Here is a 16050-nt window from a genome sequence, read left to right on the forward strand (position 1 = left end):
TTGTCCCTGAATTGCTGTCTCCTGAAAGTCCACTAAACACGAGATTGTAATTCTTAAATTGAGCCAGATAAAGTTGGGAGTCACACAGATGTTTCTTTGAGAGAGTCGCTCCAGGCGCAGGTCAGCGGTCGAGTATGGAGTTATATTTGTGTGTGCGTGTTATTGCACACGTGAAATCGTGCCGCTTCACATCACTGACGAATGAGCCACGAGAGAAACGCACGATCAGCTCTCAACTCTGTTGCATAGAAGCTCCCAGATTTTAAATTGAAACCAACATGGCTGCTCTGTTGGGCACCTGCTGTGCGTCTGGGTAACAGTTGGAAAACACCTATAAAAGCTGAGACAACTATAACTCAATACTCGAGTTAAACCTCCGAATCAAAGAACTCATTCGAGGTAAAATCCACCAAAATCCTAATTGGCCAAAAAATGTGCATCCATGAATGCAACTTCAGAGGTTTAATTAAACCCAAACCTGCCTCGAGGAGAAGTTCTGCCTCTGAGAAAAGTTTGTACAATTGCAAATTAACTCATTTCTTCTTCTCTACAATAAATTTCTACTTCTGGGCTGACGGTTTTCATGCATTAGTGTTAAAAGTCTGATATTTTGTACCTGTTCCTTTTGTTTTTAACTTTCCTGTACTCAAAGCATTCAAGTACTGAAATTCCTCCCAACATGTCACACGGGCAGGGTCCCCCTGATTTGGTCTGTGCCACAGAGTCAGCCCGGCAGCGCCTGCGATGGGCTCCCCGAGCATCTTTGTTTTTCTCTGCAGCTCGCATCACTTTCATGTGTCATCATTTAAGTCCGATCAGTGAAACTTAAGTGCAGAATAAAATATATTTTGATAAGAGCTTTGAGTTTTTATTTGTGTGTCTGTAGAGTGTCGGTGCTGAAATAGCGCCAAAGAATACGACTGAATGGCAATCATGAATACATGTTTTTTTTAATATATGTCAAACAAAAATAGCCGACTTTAATAAAACAGTAAATCTTTGATTTCAAACGTCCTCAGGCTGGTGCTTCTGCAGAAAGCAATCAAACCGAAGCGGCATGCTGCATTCCCCGCTAACCCTGACCCATCGAAATTAAATGAAAGCGAAGCGGTGAAATGCTCACAAGCCTGTACTATGAAGCTAGACCCTGGCTTTTCACTGCCACTGTCTTACCAGGACACATCTGCATATTAACTTGTGCTGCAGGCTTACCCTGCTCCGCGGCAGGTAAGATATCAACATGCACAAAATCACCGTCTACTGACCAATCGGTTCTCAGGAAAACAGCATCATCATTCCTGAAGATTCCTCAGAAACTCGCTGTTCCAGTTTTGTGAGGTTTCAGAGATAGGTTTGTCTTTCTCTGATGAGCATCGGTTAGAAATAGACTCAAAAGCAACTTTTTTTCTTTGCTCGCTGTTAACTAAAAGCGTAGGTTGAAGCTGAAAGAGTAGCTAAACCTTTCTTACATCAGACAACAGCCTGTTAATTTAAATAGCTGTAATGATGGGGTAGGAGAACTCAGAAATCAACAAGACGTGGATGTGCTGGACTTTGTAGGTTTACAGGTCCCAGGTAAACACGTCAAGCAACACAAAGCAAGTTCAACCTACCCCAGATATATCTTTTCCTTATGTAACAAGGATGGGAGTCATCCCAGAGTTTGGCATCATGTGACCAGACAAGTCAGCAGAGGCATTGATTGTAAAAATTAAATAATAAACTTGATTATTAGAGAAATTAAACAAGATTAAACTCACACTGTGGCCTAAACACAGCAGCTGCGTGGTAGGATAAGCCCCACATGAAAGTGTGTGGGCTTTCAAAGCTTTGCGTGGTCAGTAAAACCGGAAAGGTTGGGAAAAAACAGCAGCTCATGCCAGTAAGGAGGCTGACTTACAAATTTTATACAAGGTCAACAAGTAAAAGGCTTAAGTGCCCTGTCTGAGGATTATATCAGTATTTTAAGGCTTATGGAAAAATAGAGTGGCTTAAAAGTTGTTTGCAACCAGCACTTAAAAAAGCAGGTCAGGAGGTTGCTTCTAATACTCTCTATTTCTTATTGATGGTGTCACAGAGAGAAAGACTTCACATAGTCTCTTAAAACTAAAGATACAGTTATTTTGTGCCTACTGAGGTCTGAGGGATCTTCTGGGGGTGGTGATGGTAGGTGGTGATTTTTTTGCACTGCATGAGTTGATTTCTTATCTCCAACTTAACCTGCTGTGGCCTTAAACATCAGGCTAATCCTGAATCCCCAAATGCTTTATAGTACATGCCCTAGACATGAGTAATCAGTCAACTGGTTATAATAAAATACACATTTTTGTCAGGTTTAGCTTGTGTATTGGGAGGCTAAATGGAGCTCATGCCTGAACCAAAAGTTCTTGCATTTGTGAACATGCAAAGAGACCACTGGGAGCCTCTCTAGTCTAACTTTTCATTGTGCGTACTAATGCTGTGTGGAGTGCAGTGACACGCTGCCTTTAAGTCCTCTGTGTGTGTGTGTGTGTGTGTGTGTGTGTGTGTGTGCCTGTACTAGTTTACATATCTTTGTGGAGACCAAAAATTGGAAGTTTACTATACATGTGAGGACCAACAGCCCTTATGGGAACAAAATCCACGTTCCCACGAGTTTGAAGGTATTTTTGTGATTCAAAATGTGGTTTTTAGTTTCAGGGTTACAGAAAGCATTATATCAATTAGTTGTCCCCACATTGATATGAAAACATGATTGTGTGTAGGGCTGAACGATATATCGCATTTGCGATAATATCGCGACATGATCAAGTGCAATTTTCTAACCGCAAAGGCTGCTATTATACTCTGGACATGTCCAAATTCATGGGCTGCATCCTCCTGAGGCCGCATTTGTAGACCGATTACGTCACAGCGACGCGCCGAAGGCTGTCCAAATTACTACCATATCCCAGAATTCATAGCGCGGCCCAGCCAAACTCCAGTTTCCAGCAATGGCGGCCGCTACTAAGTTTTAAAATTACTCATACTAATCTTTCTGGGTCACAAAATAAACTTTTAAAATATTTTCAGGCGAGAAAGTAGTTGTGTAAACATCGAATATCTGCTCGGTTTATCAAGATATCCCATATTTTCAAAAGTGCTTCGACGTTTTCAGAGGCGTCTGCTACCCACCAGCTCGACAGCTAGCCGGGAGCTCGAGGGTTACTGATGCGGCCGAGAACGGCACAACTCCCGGCACATCATTTTCAGATCACCGCGGAGTTTCGCTGCTCGGGTTAAACGTAATATATAAGTCACTTAGACAACCTAAAAATGTTATTGTTGGGCTTTTTTCAGTGTTTTGTTTGTTCGTGAGTAAATCGGTTTGGCTGAGATTAAAGTTATTAGATTAGATAAAATAAAACTTTATTAATCCCCCGGGTGGGTTCCTCCTTGGTTTTCACACAGCTGACTAAACGTCAAACAGAAAACTTATTAAACAGAAGTATGAGACAGTCGAGAATTTACGCCAGTGTCTGGTTATATTTTAGATAGCAAGAAGCAGACGGCCGAGTTTATTAAACTCCACCGAGACAGCGGTGACGCTAATCAGAACTAGACCGTCCAATTTCACGCCTTTAAATTTTAAAGGCGTGTTTGTGTGTGTGTTTATACAATTGCTATTATGTTTGCACTTTATGTGTAATGTTACTGACTGCAGAGATCAGTAAGATGTGTGTATTTTTTATTTATTAGTTTTATTTATTTAATATTATTTTTTAATTGAATGACTGTCTAGTAGTTCACAGATGTCGAAAAACTGAGTGTGGTAAAGCCACTGATTTTGTTTATGTATATTTCTGCAATCTGCACATTGTACTGACTTTCATTTTAATGTTTACACCAGGGTTCCTTGTCAGCACTTTATGCTCAGATGTTTGTAAGCTAAAAATAAACTATTGTGTATGTTCAAATATACTGTTGTGATTGAAGAAGTTAAATAAAAATGTCAGTCATCAATTCATGCATCACCTCATGTCATCATAACAGAGGTCTGTCTTCCAGGAAAGAACAGTTTAAAATTAATGTAATATAGTATTGGCCATACTATATGATGTATTGCTTGTCTTTGTTTAATAATACAGAAGACAAAGACCTTAAAAAATAATCGCATATCGCATCGCAATCGCAATATTGGGGCAAAAAATCGCAATTAGATTATTTTCCATAATCGTTCAGCCCTAATTGTGTGTGCGTGTGCCTGTGTGTGCACTGCAATATTATTAGTATGAAAATAATGTAGACTGCAGCAAAGGCTGAAAAACCCTGAAGAAGAGATCTGCCTATGTCGTAACTATATAACTTACTCGACTATTATACATTACTGTTTAAATAAATGCCATTTTTATACTCTGCATAAGGCGTTAAGGAGTAAATCTATAACAAAGTAATAAATAGTACTGTGCAGAAGTTTCTGATGTTTAGTCCCATTTATCAGACAGCATATACAGCAAAGCAGCCCAGATTCATCATACAGCATGAAGATGTCTCGCAACAGCCAGTCATGAAAAACTAACTTCAGCCACAACAAGAACAAGAAGTCCTGTAACAGATGGTGTAACACCCACAGAACTCTGATCTCTACATCATGGAGTGAGTCTGGGATTACATGAAGAGACAGAAGACACAGGCAGTGGAAATCCACATGAGAACTGTTGGGATTCCTGGAACAACCTGCCTTCCAAATGACTTAAAAGAACTTTGTGCAAGTGTACCGACATGAACTGGTGCTGATTTAAAAGGCAAAGCACTGATTTGATTTAGGTTTCGCCCTACTTCACAATCTGTAAAACGTTAACAGCTGATAACTGCAAACTATCCTCACTTTACTTGCTTGAAACGTTTGCACAGCACTAAGAATTTCAAAGTGTATTTACCGTCAGACTGGATGCAAAAAACTAAGCACGCTGAAATGTTTCATCTCAGTAGGATTTAATCTGTCTCTCGCTTTTTGAACATTAATCTGATTTCCAATCTAAATATTACCCAGTTAGTCTGTGCTCTACCCATCACACAGACTGGCTGCAGCCTGGTTAAAAGGCTGTATAAAACACTCAAAATGAGAGTTAAGAGAAATCGACTCAATACGAACTAAGCACACCCAGAAAAATGGCACTATTGTACAGTAGAGACCAAAATTAGAGAATAAAGTCAAGGCTGTAACAATTCAAATTTAAAGTTACCCTAACACTAATAAAAATATGTCATTGAGGCATAGTGTCGAAATACTGTACAACAAAACTGCAAAAAAAAAACTTTCATGAGAATTTCTGAAGGAACCGTGATCAAAACTAGAGAACGCTTTGGGATCTGACAGACCCCCATAAAAATAGAGAACAATCATTTTGAAAGATGGGGAGCTGCTGGTTGTTGATGGCTGTGGTTCAAGTGGAGGCTGAATGTATTAGTGCTCTTTGGACAACCGGCTCCTCTGACTGCTAGAATATTCAAACAGTTTACCTCTAAAATGCTGGCCGTCTATACAAGCCGAAGGAGAAGAGGAGAAAAGTCTTAGTACAGATTTGATTCAACACTGATGCCGATTCTCGGCTGAAAAGGTGTAAGGTCCTTTCTCGGTATACAGAAATCAGACTGAAAGCCCGCAGGGACCAAACCAATCATGAAACAGGAGAAATCAAAAGCGTATACTGAAATCTGCAGAGGAACAGATCACGTGGACACAGAGGAACTGGTATAATAATAAGTTCACACAGCAAGCATCATGTTCTGCACTAAAACTGGAAAACAAATGCACCCACACCAGTGTGAAGAAGCCAGTTAAGTTTGGAGGAGGGAGGTTAATGGTTTGGTGGATGTTTTCTGCTGCAAAGTTTGAGCCTCTTACACATCCCCTCAGCAAGGTGAATGCTAATGTCCCGATGAAGCTCCTTCAACACAGATTATTCCCTCCCTGACATCAGCGTCTAATCAGCCAACAATATTTATGCAAGACAATGCTCCGTAATCACTCTGCAGAACCGGGAAAGCACTTCCTTGCAGCTGTTAAGCCTGAAATAATGAAATGGCAAACCCTGAATCCTGAACTAAACCCAATCGAGAATCTCCGGTTGACTGCTGAGGACAATGCTATGGCTAAGAAATCCACTACGGTTAGCAGACTGAGGACGAGATGAAGAAACAGCGGGACGAAATCAAACGGAGCAGTCGTGGAATTGGTAACATCCACGCTGCAGATCTGCCAGCCGCTCCAATTAAGACGGCTTCTGCAGTTCTTGATCATCAGGAATGTAATTTTTAGATGTCTATTATTTTATAGCAACAAAAACTTTTATCTAACTTTGATCACTTTAGTTACACACTGGGTCCACACTTCCTTATTTCCTTCCTAGATGAGTCCTAAATCTACAGCTAATATGCCATGAAGGCCACTGAAAGGAAAAAAAACAGTCTGAAATTTTGATCTCTACTGTGTCGCCAACTTGAGCAAGGACGGCCACCGTGAGATAACAAAAGAGAGCCCTCTTCAGCTGACTGTTAGATTGTTACGTACACGGTTTTTGGGAAAGTGCAGTGCACAAATAAAAACAAACAAAGGTGCGAAGCTTGTCATTTTGGCAATTTTAACTCCTACCAGTTTGTGCCTTAACTAGCTGCTTAGATCAGAGGAGGGTGGAGAGATTGGCTGCTGCTAAACTCCCCGTCAGATTGTAAATGTGTGGCTCCTGATCGTGGTTGTAGAAATGCAGATAATGCGCCAGATCCGCCAGGGTCTGCAGGACGTCGTAGGTTACTGCAAACAGGAAGTAGGTGGGCAGCAGCCAGCTGAGGCTGAACACGCAGTCGCCCAGTGGCAGAGGGATGGCAAGCTGTCTGGAAAGACAAGCAGAGAGAGCGAGGGAGAATTTATTATTCTCATTATCACGGTCGAACCGTTTCAGGAACGAAGAGCTGAAACAAGCTCCAACAGAAAGGGTGGAGCATGTATGCCAGTTAAACTGTGTGCTATGCCGCCAAAAATCCAACTCGAATCTGTTTCTGGAAACAAAATAAAGCCTTAAAGTTGTTTTTTAAGTTAATCCAATCCTGAACATCACAGGTACTCACTGGAATCTGTCCTCTCTGCATTCTCTCAGCATGATGAAGACAAACAGTCCCACTTCAGTGTTGAGGGAGAACGACACAACTTTGTCCAACATGACAACAAAACCCTGAAGCAGATGGAAAACACGGATGACTGGCAGAATTCCAGACAGCAGTCATTACTCCGTGTGTGTGTGTGTGTGTGTTATTTACCCTGGGATCACACACCGACACAATAAAGATGACAACGAACCCGAGCAGTGACATGAATCCTTTGGCCACGCTGGAAGGAAGAGGAAAAAAAAGGAGAAGCATGAAATTAACTTAATCAGTCGTCGTCTGAAGAGCGTTTCAGATGAATTATACGTCATGTCACAGATCGTCCTCTTCTTCATTTATGTGGAGGGGGAGAGAAAACACGCTGCAGATTAAATTATAAAGGAGAGAGGCAGAGACAGAGAGAACCTGAGTAAACAGCCTGTGAAATCGGTTCGAGTGGCTTTTTGGTGCAAATATGGTGCAAGAGGAGTGAAACTTCGAAGTCTTGTGCCCAAAGTGAATCTCCTCAATAGGCCGATGCAGTTTTTATGTTTGCTTTATACTAAAATCACGACGAGACAAATAAGTAATAACCTGCGGACGCGCCGCATGATTTCTGCAGTGACTCCTGGTAGTTCGAGTACTTTTTAACTGGATGTTTTAGACGTTTGCGAGAGTCTCCCCTGTAAATCCTGCAGTTATTTCAGGCTTTGAAGCTACAGGTCTGGGACCTGCTATTTCTCAGAGAGCAACTCGGTGTAAGGTTTGCTGTTAATTTTGATCTCCAGTGTTTGACGCTGCTATCCTGAATCAAAGGAATCATCATATACATCTTATAAGGATGTTAAACTGATGGCATGATAGGATGTCTGCAAATCTTAGCACCCTAAAGCAGAGATATTAAAGTCATTTTACATCATGGGCCACATACAGTCCAGATGAGAGAAAGTCCTTTCTTTCTCCAGCCTGCTGAATTATCCCCATAAGAGAGAAAACAAGTACTATTTCAAAATCATGTCTCAGTGTCCTTATATAGAAATCTGTCAGCACGACTCTGTAATAAACTGTAAGTAATAAATGTGTAAAATTACAGAAAAAGTAGCTCATTGCCCAGACTGTCCTCTAACAAAGAAACAAAGCTTTTGCTTCCTTTGTTCCCTTTTTCTTTCTTTTTTTAAGCTGTGTGGACCAACTGTTAAAAAAAACAAATCAATCGAAATTTCGAGTGTAGATAGTGAAAAATCGGAAACTTTTCTGCAGTTATTACTTCTTTGGTGTAGTATGAATGAATATGGTGGATTTCAAGCTTGCTTGCTCTTGAATCTCTTGACAAAGAAGGAGTGAGGGGCCACAAGACAAAAACAACTGAAAGTTAGATTGTCTTCTCTTTGCTCTGGTGTAAAAGAGAGGACACCAGCTGGAAGCCTTGTGGAGAGGAGCAGTGACCTGGGTGCCACTGCTCATCCACCAGCTGGAGAGTGTTGTGGATAAGGATCACACTCACTGCTGCGCTCAGCTTTGCTTCGCAGAGTTTCTAACTGAGTGAAGAGACCCAGAAGCATCTGCCAGACCCAGCTCAATCGTCTAAACGCAAAGAAATTAATTACGTCCTTCAGCGTAGGACCCACTGGACCATCCTTTATAAAAGTACAGAAGTGACACATACAGATGATGTAAATTACTGTCATGTTTCCATCAGATGTAGATACGTTGAGAACCTTCAATAAAAGGGACAAAAATGAATTCTAAGCTAAAATCTCTTTGATACGAAGAGGCCTGGTTTCCCATAATTACTGTTAAACCTGGATTAAAAATGTGCTCCATAATTAACTAGCTTCATTTAAACGATCAAAGAGAATTTGAGCTTTAGCATGCCATCATTTTGAGCGCTGTTGTGTTGTAGCCTTGGAGATTATTAATAACTGTATTTCAGTAACAAATGTTGAAAGCCTTAATGAAGCCAGGAGACACGCTGGATCATGGATCATCTGGATCATTCATCACAGTGAATGGACAGGACGAGCAGGTCATCTCAACGTGACGAGCATTTTATTTTATTTAACAGCCTCAAAATTAGTTTTTCTATTACGTTCCAACTGATGATGTGATAATCACCTGGATGTCTGCATGAAAGGTTCTGTGGAGCCCGGTTGTAATATGACATCTCTTTGTGTAATTATTTCTATTAAAGAAAAATATTACATTTATCATATAATTCCAAGAATAAGCCATTTTCAACCATGCTCTGCAGCCCTGAACTATGAATTCTGTGCACATCACCCAGAGGTCGTCCACATAAAAGCACAAACGTCTGATGTAATCAGCGGCGAATCTTGAACCACCCAGTTCCCAGTAGGCGGTGACTGTGCTGATGTGAGAATTGAGCAGCTTGCACTGCCAGCAAGAGGGAATCACATATTCTGCTTCCTCTGTGGTCTTCCCAGGCAGCACCCTCTCCTTAATCACATGGAGTATTTCCAGTAATATGCAAACCACTTCCTGCAAGGGGGCATGCATTAGAGAGCACAACCGTGGAAAACATCCCCACGTGATTCGCCAGAAAATGTCTAAAGTTTTTGTATGAAAAAGCAACTTCAACCAACTTTAACTTGTTTTTAAAGCAAAACTATAATTATAATTACATAACTGATTAAACTATTAACTTTTACATGTGAACAGCTGATGCTGATGATGCTCTCTGGCACATGAAAACTAAACGCTTTTACTCCCCATCATCACCTTCTTGCTGAGCAGATGTGCTGTTTATTTGGCAACTTTGGCTCCCAGGCTTTAGTCAGCCACTCCAGCTTGCTGCTCCACAGTGAGCTCACCAGACCATCGACTGAAAGAAACAGTCAAAACATAACATTACACAGCGTATTCCTTCAGTATAAATCACGACATAAACAAGAGAAACATCAACAATTGTGGCAGTACCACAGAGATGAACCACTAGTAAATAGCATACCCACAGCTTTCTGTTTTTCTCCTATAATATTAAATACAAAAGCAACAGCAACATCCAGAGCTGAAAGATGACGCTAATATCGAAGTTCCAAAAGATGCAGTTTTCTGAAACTGAAACCAACTTTCTTAAACCAATAGTGATGTCACAGGGTCTACCTTCGTCTTTCATGAGCAGTTTATGGGAATTAGTCAACTTACTGGTGTGCTTCATAGCAGATCCCATAACCAGGAAGGACACAGTGACGCTGATGGCTATAAACACCTGGATCAGCTCAGCCACCCATGAATAAGCCCTGTAACGTTCATTAATGATCTACAGGGAATGTCATGGGGGGCGATGGATGGCGGTGGGTGTGGAAAATGAGGACACAAGAAGAAGCTTAATACACCAAGCTGACCTAAGGTGACACCTACATGACGGTTAATTTCTTACGTTTATTGCCGGTGTTATTGCAACGTTTATAGGATTATGAATTTCACCTGAATAAAGTTCAGAACTTTTATGCAATCGCTGCATTTACAAGAATGTTTTAACGTTTTTTGTTGTTTTTTTTTTAAAAAGAAAGAAAGAAATTAATTTCCTGTTGCAGATACAGGTGATCAAACATAATGCAAAAGGCTAAATGAGAACGGCATCCCTCTGTAACATGTTGTATACTGAGCTCTGGTTCAGTAGCGCTGCGTCTGCTCGCCTTTATCGGCCCATCACAGCAAATGCAGCCAACAAACCAGAGGCCTCGCAATTCTTCAGAGATGGCCTGCACATCAAAGCTTTCTAGCAGGATGTCGCAGATAGCATCCCCACTACGTGGCTGAAATTAAAGTCGAAACAAGCTAGAGAGCTCACGTTCAGAGGGAATGTTGATGCTGGAGATCATGTTTTTGACCGCAGTAATGTTTCAGGGATTTTTAGGATGTTTTGTGAGGGCCTTGCAAAATATGAGGACCTGCTCCTCTGAAACCTTTTCACGTTTCTTTCATTTATAAAGGTATAGGTCTTCACATTGGAAAAGCTTATTGGTGCTTGTTTGTACACTGAAAAGCCGTGCATGCATAAAGGTAGACTTGGACCAGAATCCTCTCCGCTCACACTTTGTTGTGTCTATTGTCACGAGCTGTGACAGTAGAAGTCTATCTGTGATGTTATTGTTGGTTGCACTATAGACCACCATAAGTTGCAGTGCCAAAATGACACGATGACACAGGTGGATGCAGAACTGAATTTAGCAGATATCCTTGTTTGGTGAAACAATATCCTGCAGACTTTTGAACGTCTGTTTGTATAAAGTTTAATTTCAGTCAGGAAGCTTCATTTTTGCATTAGGTTGATAACGTGTGGATTTCTACATTACATTTTGCCTGGTGCAGCTTTATTCTCCTGAGTTATTTTCTCTCTAAAGAGATCAGGTCAGGATGGCTCCAAAGCGCGATCTGACTGCTAATTAGTTTTTGAGCTAGGCCAAGCCAAGCACTATAGCTAATTGCTGCATGTTTCCATTAGCTCCACAGGAAGCTGTTAGCAGGGTAAAATCACTGTTTCTTGTATTGTACTGAATACAAACACACTGTGATCACATCTTCCTGCAGTTGATCGCAACACAAACTATTATCTGGCCCAGCATGTGCTTCGAAGATGGGAATCTGCTACAACTCGCTGTCGTTTGCTGTCTTCAAAGAGATGCTGTTTTTTTTTCAAGGTGTTGATAAAATGGTAAAGACAGGGAGTCGGTCTGCTGTAGGTGTGCTACCCAGCAACCTACGGTAAATGGCCTGTATTTGTATAGCGCTTTACTCATCCCTAAGGACCCCAAAGCGCTTTACACATCCAGTCATTCACCCGTTCACCCACACATTGATGGCAAGCCACCCTGGGGCGCACTGACAGAGGCGAGGCTGCCGGACACTGGCGCCACCGGGCCCTCTGACCCTTGAGTAGGCAACTGGTAAAGTGTCTTGCCCAAGGACACAACAACCGAGACTGTCTAAGCCGGGGGTCGAACCAGCAACCTTCTGATTATAAGGCGAACTCCCAACTCTTGAGCCACAATCGCCCGGTGACTGAAGGGGTCACCGGGCACAAACAAGATCGCATGCAATCTTGTTTGTGATAACAGTGGATTACTGTGATGAGCAGGTGAAAATTGCATCTGCAGACACAAATGGCAACGTTGTTGCTGCAGGACAGCAATTTAACTACAAAAACAAAAACAAAAAAAGTCACTTGACAACCAGCTGAGTCAGATCCCCTATTGCAAAAGACAGATTGCAGACAAGTTGTGGTGATCAGTGCAGAGTTATTCTGAGTGATTGCAACATGTTAGCAATCTGTGTTCTGAGAGTAACTGCAGTCACTTCAAGTCAAACTGAGTTTGTTTAGAGACAGGTTGACGCTCCCCAGGGAATTTGTGCAGTTGCCTTGGTATTAAAAATGGTTGACCTGAGGTTGAGGGTGCTGCACGCTCCACCTCTGGTGAATCAGTTGGTTGTTGCAGCTACCTGTAATCTGTTTCAGACAGCAGAAAAATTCAATGGAACCAACGTGCAACCCTCGATTGTTGCCAGGAGGTTGCTGTTATTTATATCTAGCCTGCATGAGCCAAAGCACTTTATCAAATGAGATATGGGGTGTGTGATCTTTCTTTCAAATAGCTTCCTACAGGTAACAATTTATGCTTATTATTATTATTTAATCCACGATATCTGTAATATTTAAAAAAATATCTAAATTTTCCAGTTGACCAATACAAACACACAAAAAAGGTTTGGATAGTCATACCTTAGTCAGTGGAATAGTGGCAATCTCTCCTGCTTTTTCTGACCTGAGGGGAACAGACAAACAAATACATGGAAATAAAAAACAGAAAATAAGTTTATCTCAGTGTTACAGATCTGTGAGGAGGTGAGTTGACTGCTGTTAACCGGTCTCTCAGCCACAGCTGTAAATGTGCCACCGAGCAACAAAAATCTTTATCTAATGTTTAACGCCAGCAGTGACACTTTATCAGCATTTCTTAGAAATCTTATGAAATAACAAATAAACTACTTTTTAAGAGAAAAACCTTTAGCACACAATTCATCAGATTCCCCACAAAGAAGTAATAAAATGATTCAGTCTCAGTCAATTTCCTCTGATATATTTCATCTATGTAAACCTCACTGAACAGAGAAATTGAATCAGTGAGTAAGTCAGAAAGGGATTTGAATGTTATTAAGGGAGGATTTTCTCCCTGTTAACCCATACATACATATATATAGTCCGTGTGTCCTTTAAAGGTGAAGAAGTTTCTCTTCAAGGTTAGAGTGGCGTAAAACAAACCATACTATAATGCTAAATTAGGTTCACATCAATTGAAGCTTTTCATAACCACACCATAAATTCTAGCAGCACAGTTGCAATCCATTTCATTGTTCACTCAGAAACATTGTTGTCAACAAGCCGACCTCCACTTGCATTTCCAGAACCTTATTTTGTATGATGAGCAGGATTATCTACAGAGGAAGCGAAAGATAGAATGCACAATTCAGTTTAATTCACACATAGGACACAAAAAACTCTGATCTGCACTTCTTTTGCACATAAAAACCATGGATATGACCTGTGGCAGTGCATTAGCTTAACAGACACTGGCCACACCCCAGTATCATAGATAAACCAAGTAAAGGCTTACGTCTGAAAAATGTGTCTTGTGCACTGTTCATTTGACTGTTTTGAGTACAGACTGTATATAAAAGATGGAGGCACGTACCATCTGATAAAATCAGATGTCACAGAGGCGAGTTGGGGAGTTTTAACAGCCCCGCCTTTAACTGTACACTGCTCGTTTTACTTTAAATGCAACCATAATGATCAAATGTTGTATTCAGTAACACTTGTATGTATCTGTATATATGATAAGTTGCATGTCTTCATTTGACCGATTTCCTTTGATGTTTGTCTTTTGGGGAAACAACATTTAACACACTTGAAGCAGAGCATATGGTTTTGTACTGACATACCTGCGCTGTCTTATGCTACATTAATCTTTCTGACCCTTTACGTTTTTAATAGTAATTATCATTTATAAATGGCTCCCCTCTACATTAATTAATCTTCATTAGGAGTCAGTGAAATAGAGCCTGGCTCTCTCAGGTTTGCTGGGAGCTGGCCAACTCCCGGCCGGCAGAGGGATCTCCTGGGGAGAAACAAGAATACTACAGCAGGGGGAAAATATTGTCCTAAATATTAAATTAGCCACAAATGGTAGTAAAGCATATGGCAGGTCAGGGCTAAACCTATGAATCAGTGTTTCCATTTTAAACTCTAATTTCAGCCATTTGTCTGCTGCTGCTGTAATGTGCTGTAGGTTTCATTAGTTACTCTGTTTTTCTTTGCAGCCAAACTAACAGAACTAAATGTTGTGCTGTGAAAAGAGGTTAGAGAAAGTTAAAGACTCGAGAATATGACAACAACAGTCGGTGTGCACACGTGAAAACTTGGAGTTGCATCATAATTGCATAACAGTGAAATATAACATACCACCATAATGAAGAGAACAACCTTCAACTCAACTGAAACAAAACTAGGGAGCTGAATGAAACAATGAGACAAAGGTACGCCACATTGTTTACGTCACTGAAGCTGACGTACAGCAGCGTCTCCACCCTTAGAAGCAAATGCTTATCAATGAGACTGAAGAACTCAAAAAGTCTTATTAATCACTAAAGAGAAGAAATAGAAAGTTTTCTAACTGGAAGCTTCACACGATATGGGATGTGCACAGCCCAATATCAGAAAGCCCTGCTGTCGGGGGGATTGGAACCATCAGGGTTCCTGCCACATTTGTAAATTCAATCAATGACTCTAAAGACCTTTTAAAAACCTCAGTCTATTAAAAGAAACCTAGAACCAAATAAGACTGAAATCACAAGTTGGGATTTTAGGAAGAAAACACATAAACCTACATAAACTTCTGTTTTTTGTGGCAGACATGACAGTAAAGTCTTTGGATTTTGGACTGCTATGTAAAACAAGGAATCTTGGAGATAAAGTTAGGGAGGGCAGTCTGAGATGGCTGTAAGGAACGATAGTGGATATACTGAACAAAGAATGTTGAATATGGAGCTGCCATGTAGCGGAGGTTCAAGGATGTAGTGAAGGAGGACATGCTCACAGTTGCTGTGATAGAGGAGGATGCTAGGGATAAGGAGACACAGAGGCAGATGATCCACAGCATGGCAGTGCTTAAGGATGCGGCTGAAAAAAACTTGACGAAACAGTCACTGTTGTATGAGAAAGCTTAACCATGATTTGATGTTCTCTGGTTGATTGGGCCAAAACATCTTTCACTTCATGCTGAAAATAAACTTCCAGTTGTGTCTCTCTCATTCATATTTTTCCTTTGATGCAGGCAAACATCAGCAGCTGAATGCTGGAGTACTGAATGTTTCGGCGATGTTAAATGTTGAGGTTCTCCAGCCCTAAAAATCTTAGAACCATAGTGTCTAACCAGATTATTACTGTGTTACTGGCTTCCAGAAACATTGTGACATCCTATCTCAGAATGATGCTGATGCTGATGGAACTAGTTCAACTAGTTCAAGCATTTACTACTTCCAGGCTGGACTATTGTTATTCATTATTATCAGGTTGTTTTAAAAACATAAAAAGCCTTCAGTTGATCCAATATGCTGCAGTGAGACTGACAGGGACCAAAATAAGAGCATATTTGTCACTATATTGGCTCCCAAATAAATCCACAATTGAATATAAAATCCTTTTCCTCACAGACGAAGTCTTGAATAATTAGAACCTTAGCTTAAAGACCATATACTACCATATCACTCAAACAGTGCACTCTTTTCTCTGACTGCAGGCTTACTTGTTGTTCCTAGGATATTTAAAGAGTAGAATGGGAGGCAGAGTCTTCAGTTGTCATGCGCCTCTCCTGTGGAACCAGCTCCCAGTACGGATTTGCAAGACAAACTATTTATCTTTAAGACTGG

The 16050-nt window shown here is 40.9% G+C and overlaps 1 protein-coding gene across 1 annotated transcript in view; it reads right to left on the bottom strand.

Moving 5' to 3' along the window:
• Positions 1–707: 707 nt before the first annotated feature.
• The window catches only part of LOC146641527 (uncharacterized), an 89250-nt gene continuing 73907 nt past the window's right edge, over positions 708–16050 (bottom strand). The window contains exons 13-18 of the mRNA XM_085398532.1: positions 12845–12887; positions 10267–10381; positions 9841–9943; positions 7276–7345; positions 7087–7190; positions 708–6852 (exon numbers count right to left, since the gene is read on the bottom strand). Of these exons, the coding sequence (XP_085254658.1) occupies positions 6642–6852; positions 7087–7190; positions 7276–7345; positions 9841–9943; positions 10267–10381; positions 12845–12887 (646 nt within the window). The 3' untranslated portion in view covers positions 708–6641. The remainder of the gene's footprint in view (positions 6853–7086; positions 7191–7275; positions 7346–9840; positions 9944–10266; positions 10382–12844; positions 12888–16050) is intronic.

Source organism: Rhamphochromis longiceps, linkage group LG23 (assembly GCF_057381845.1).
Source record: "Rhamphochromis longiceps isolate RC_006_pf linkage group LG23, R_longiceps_female_GT1.1, whole genome shotgun sequence".
NCBI lineage: Eukaryota > Metazoa > Chordata > Actinopteri > Cichliformes > Cichlidae > Rhamphochromis > Rhamphochromis longiceps.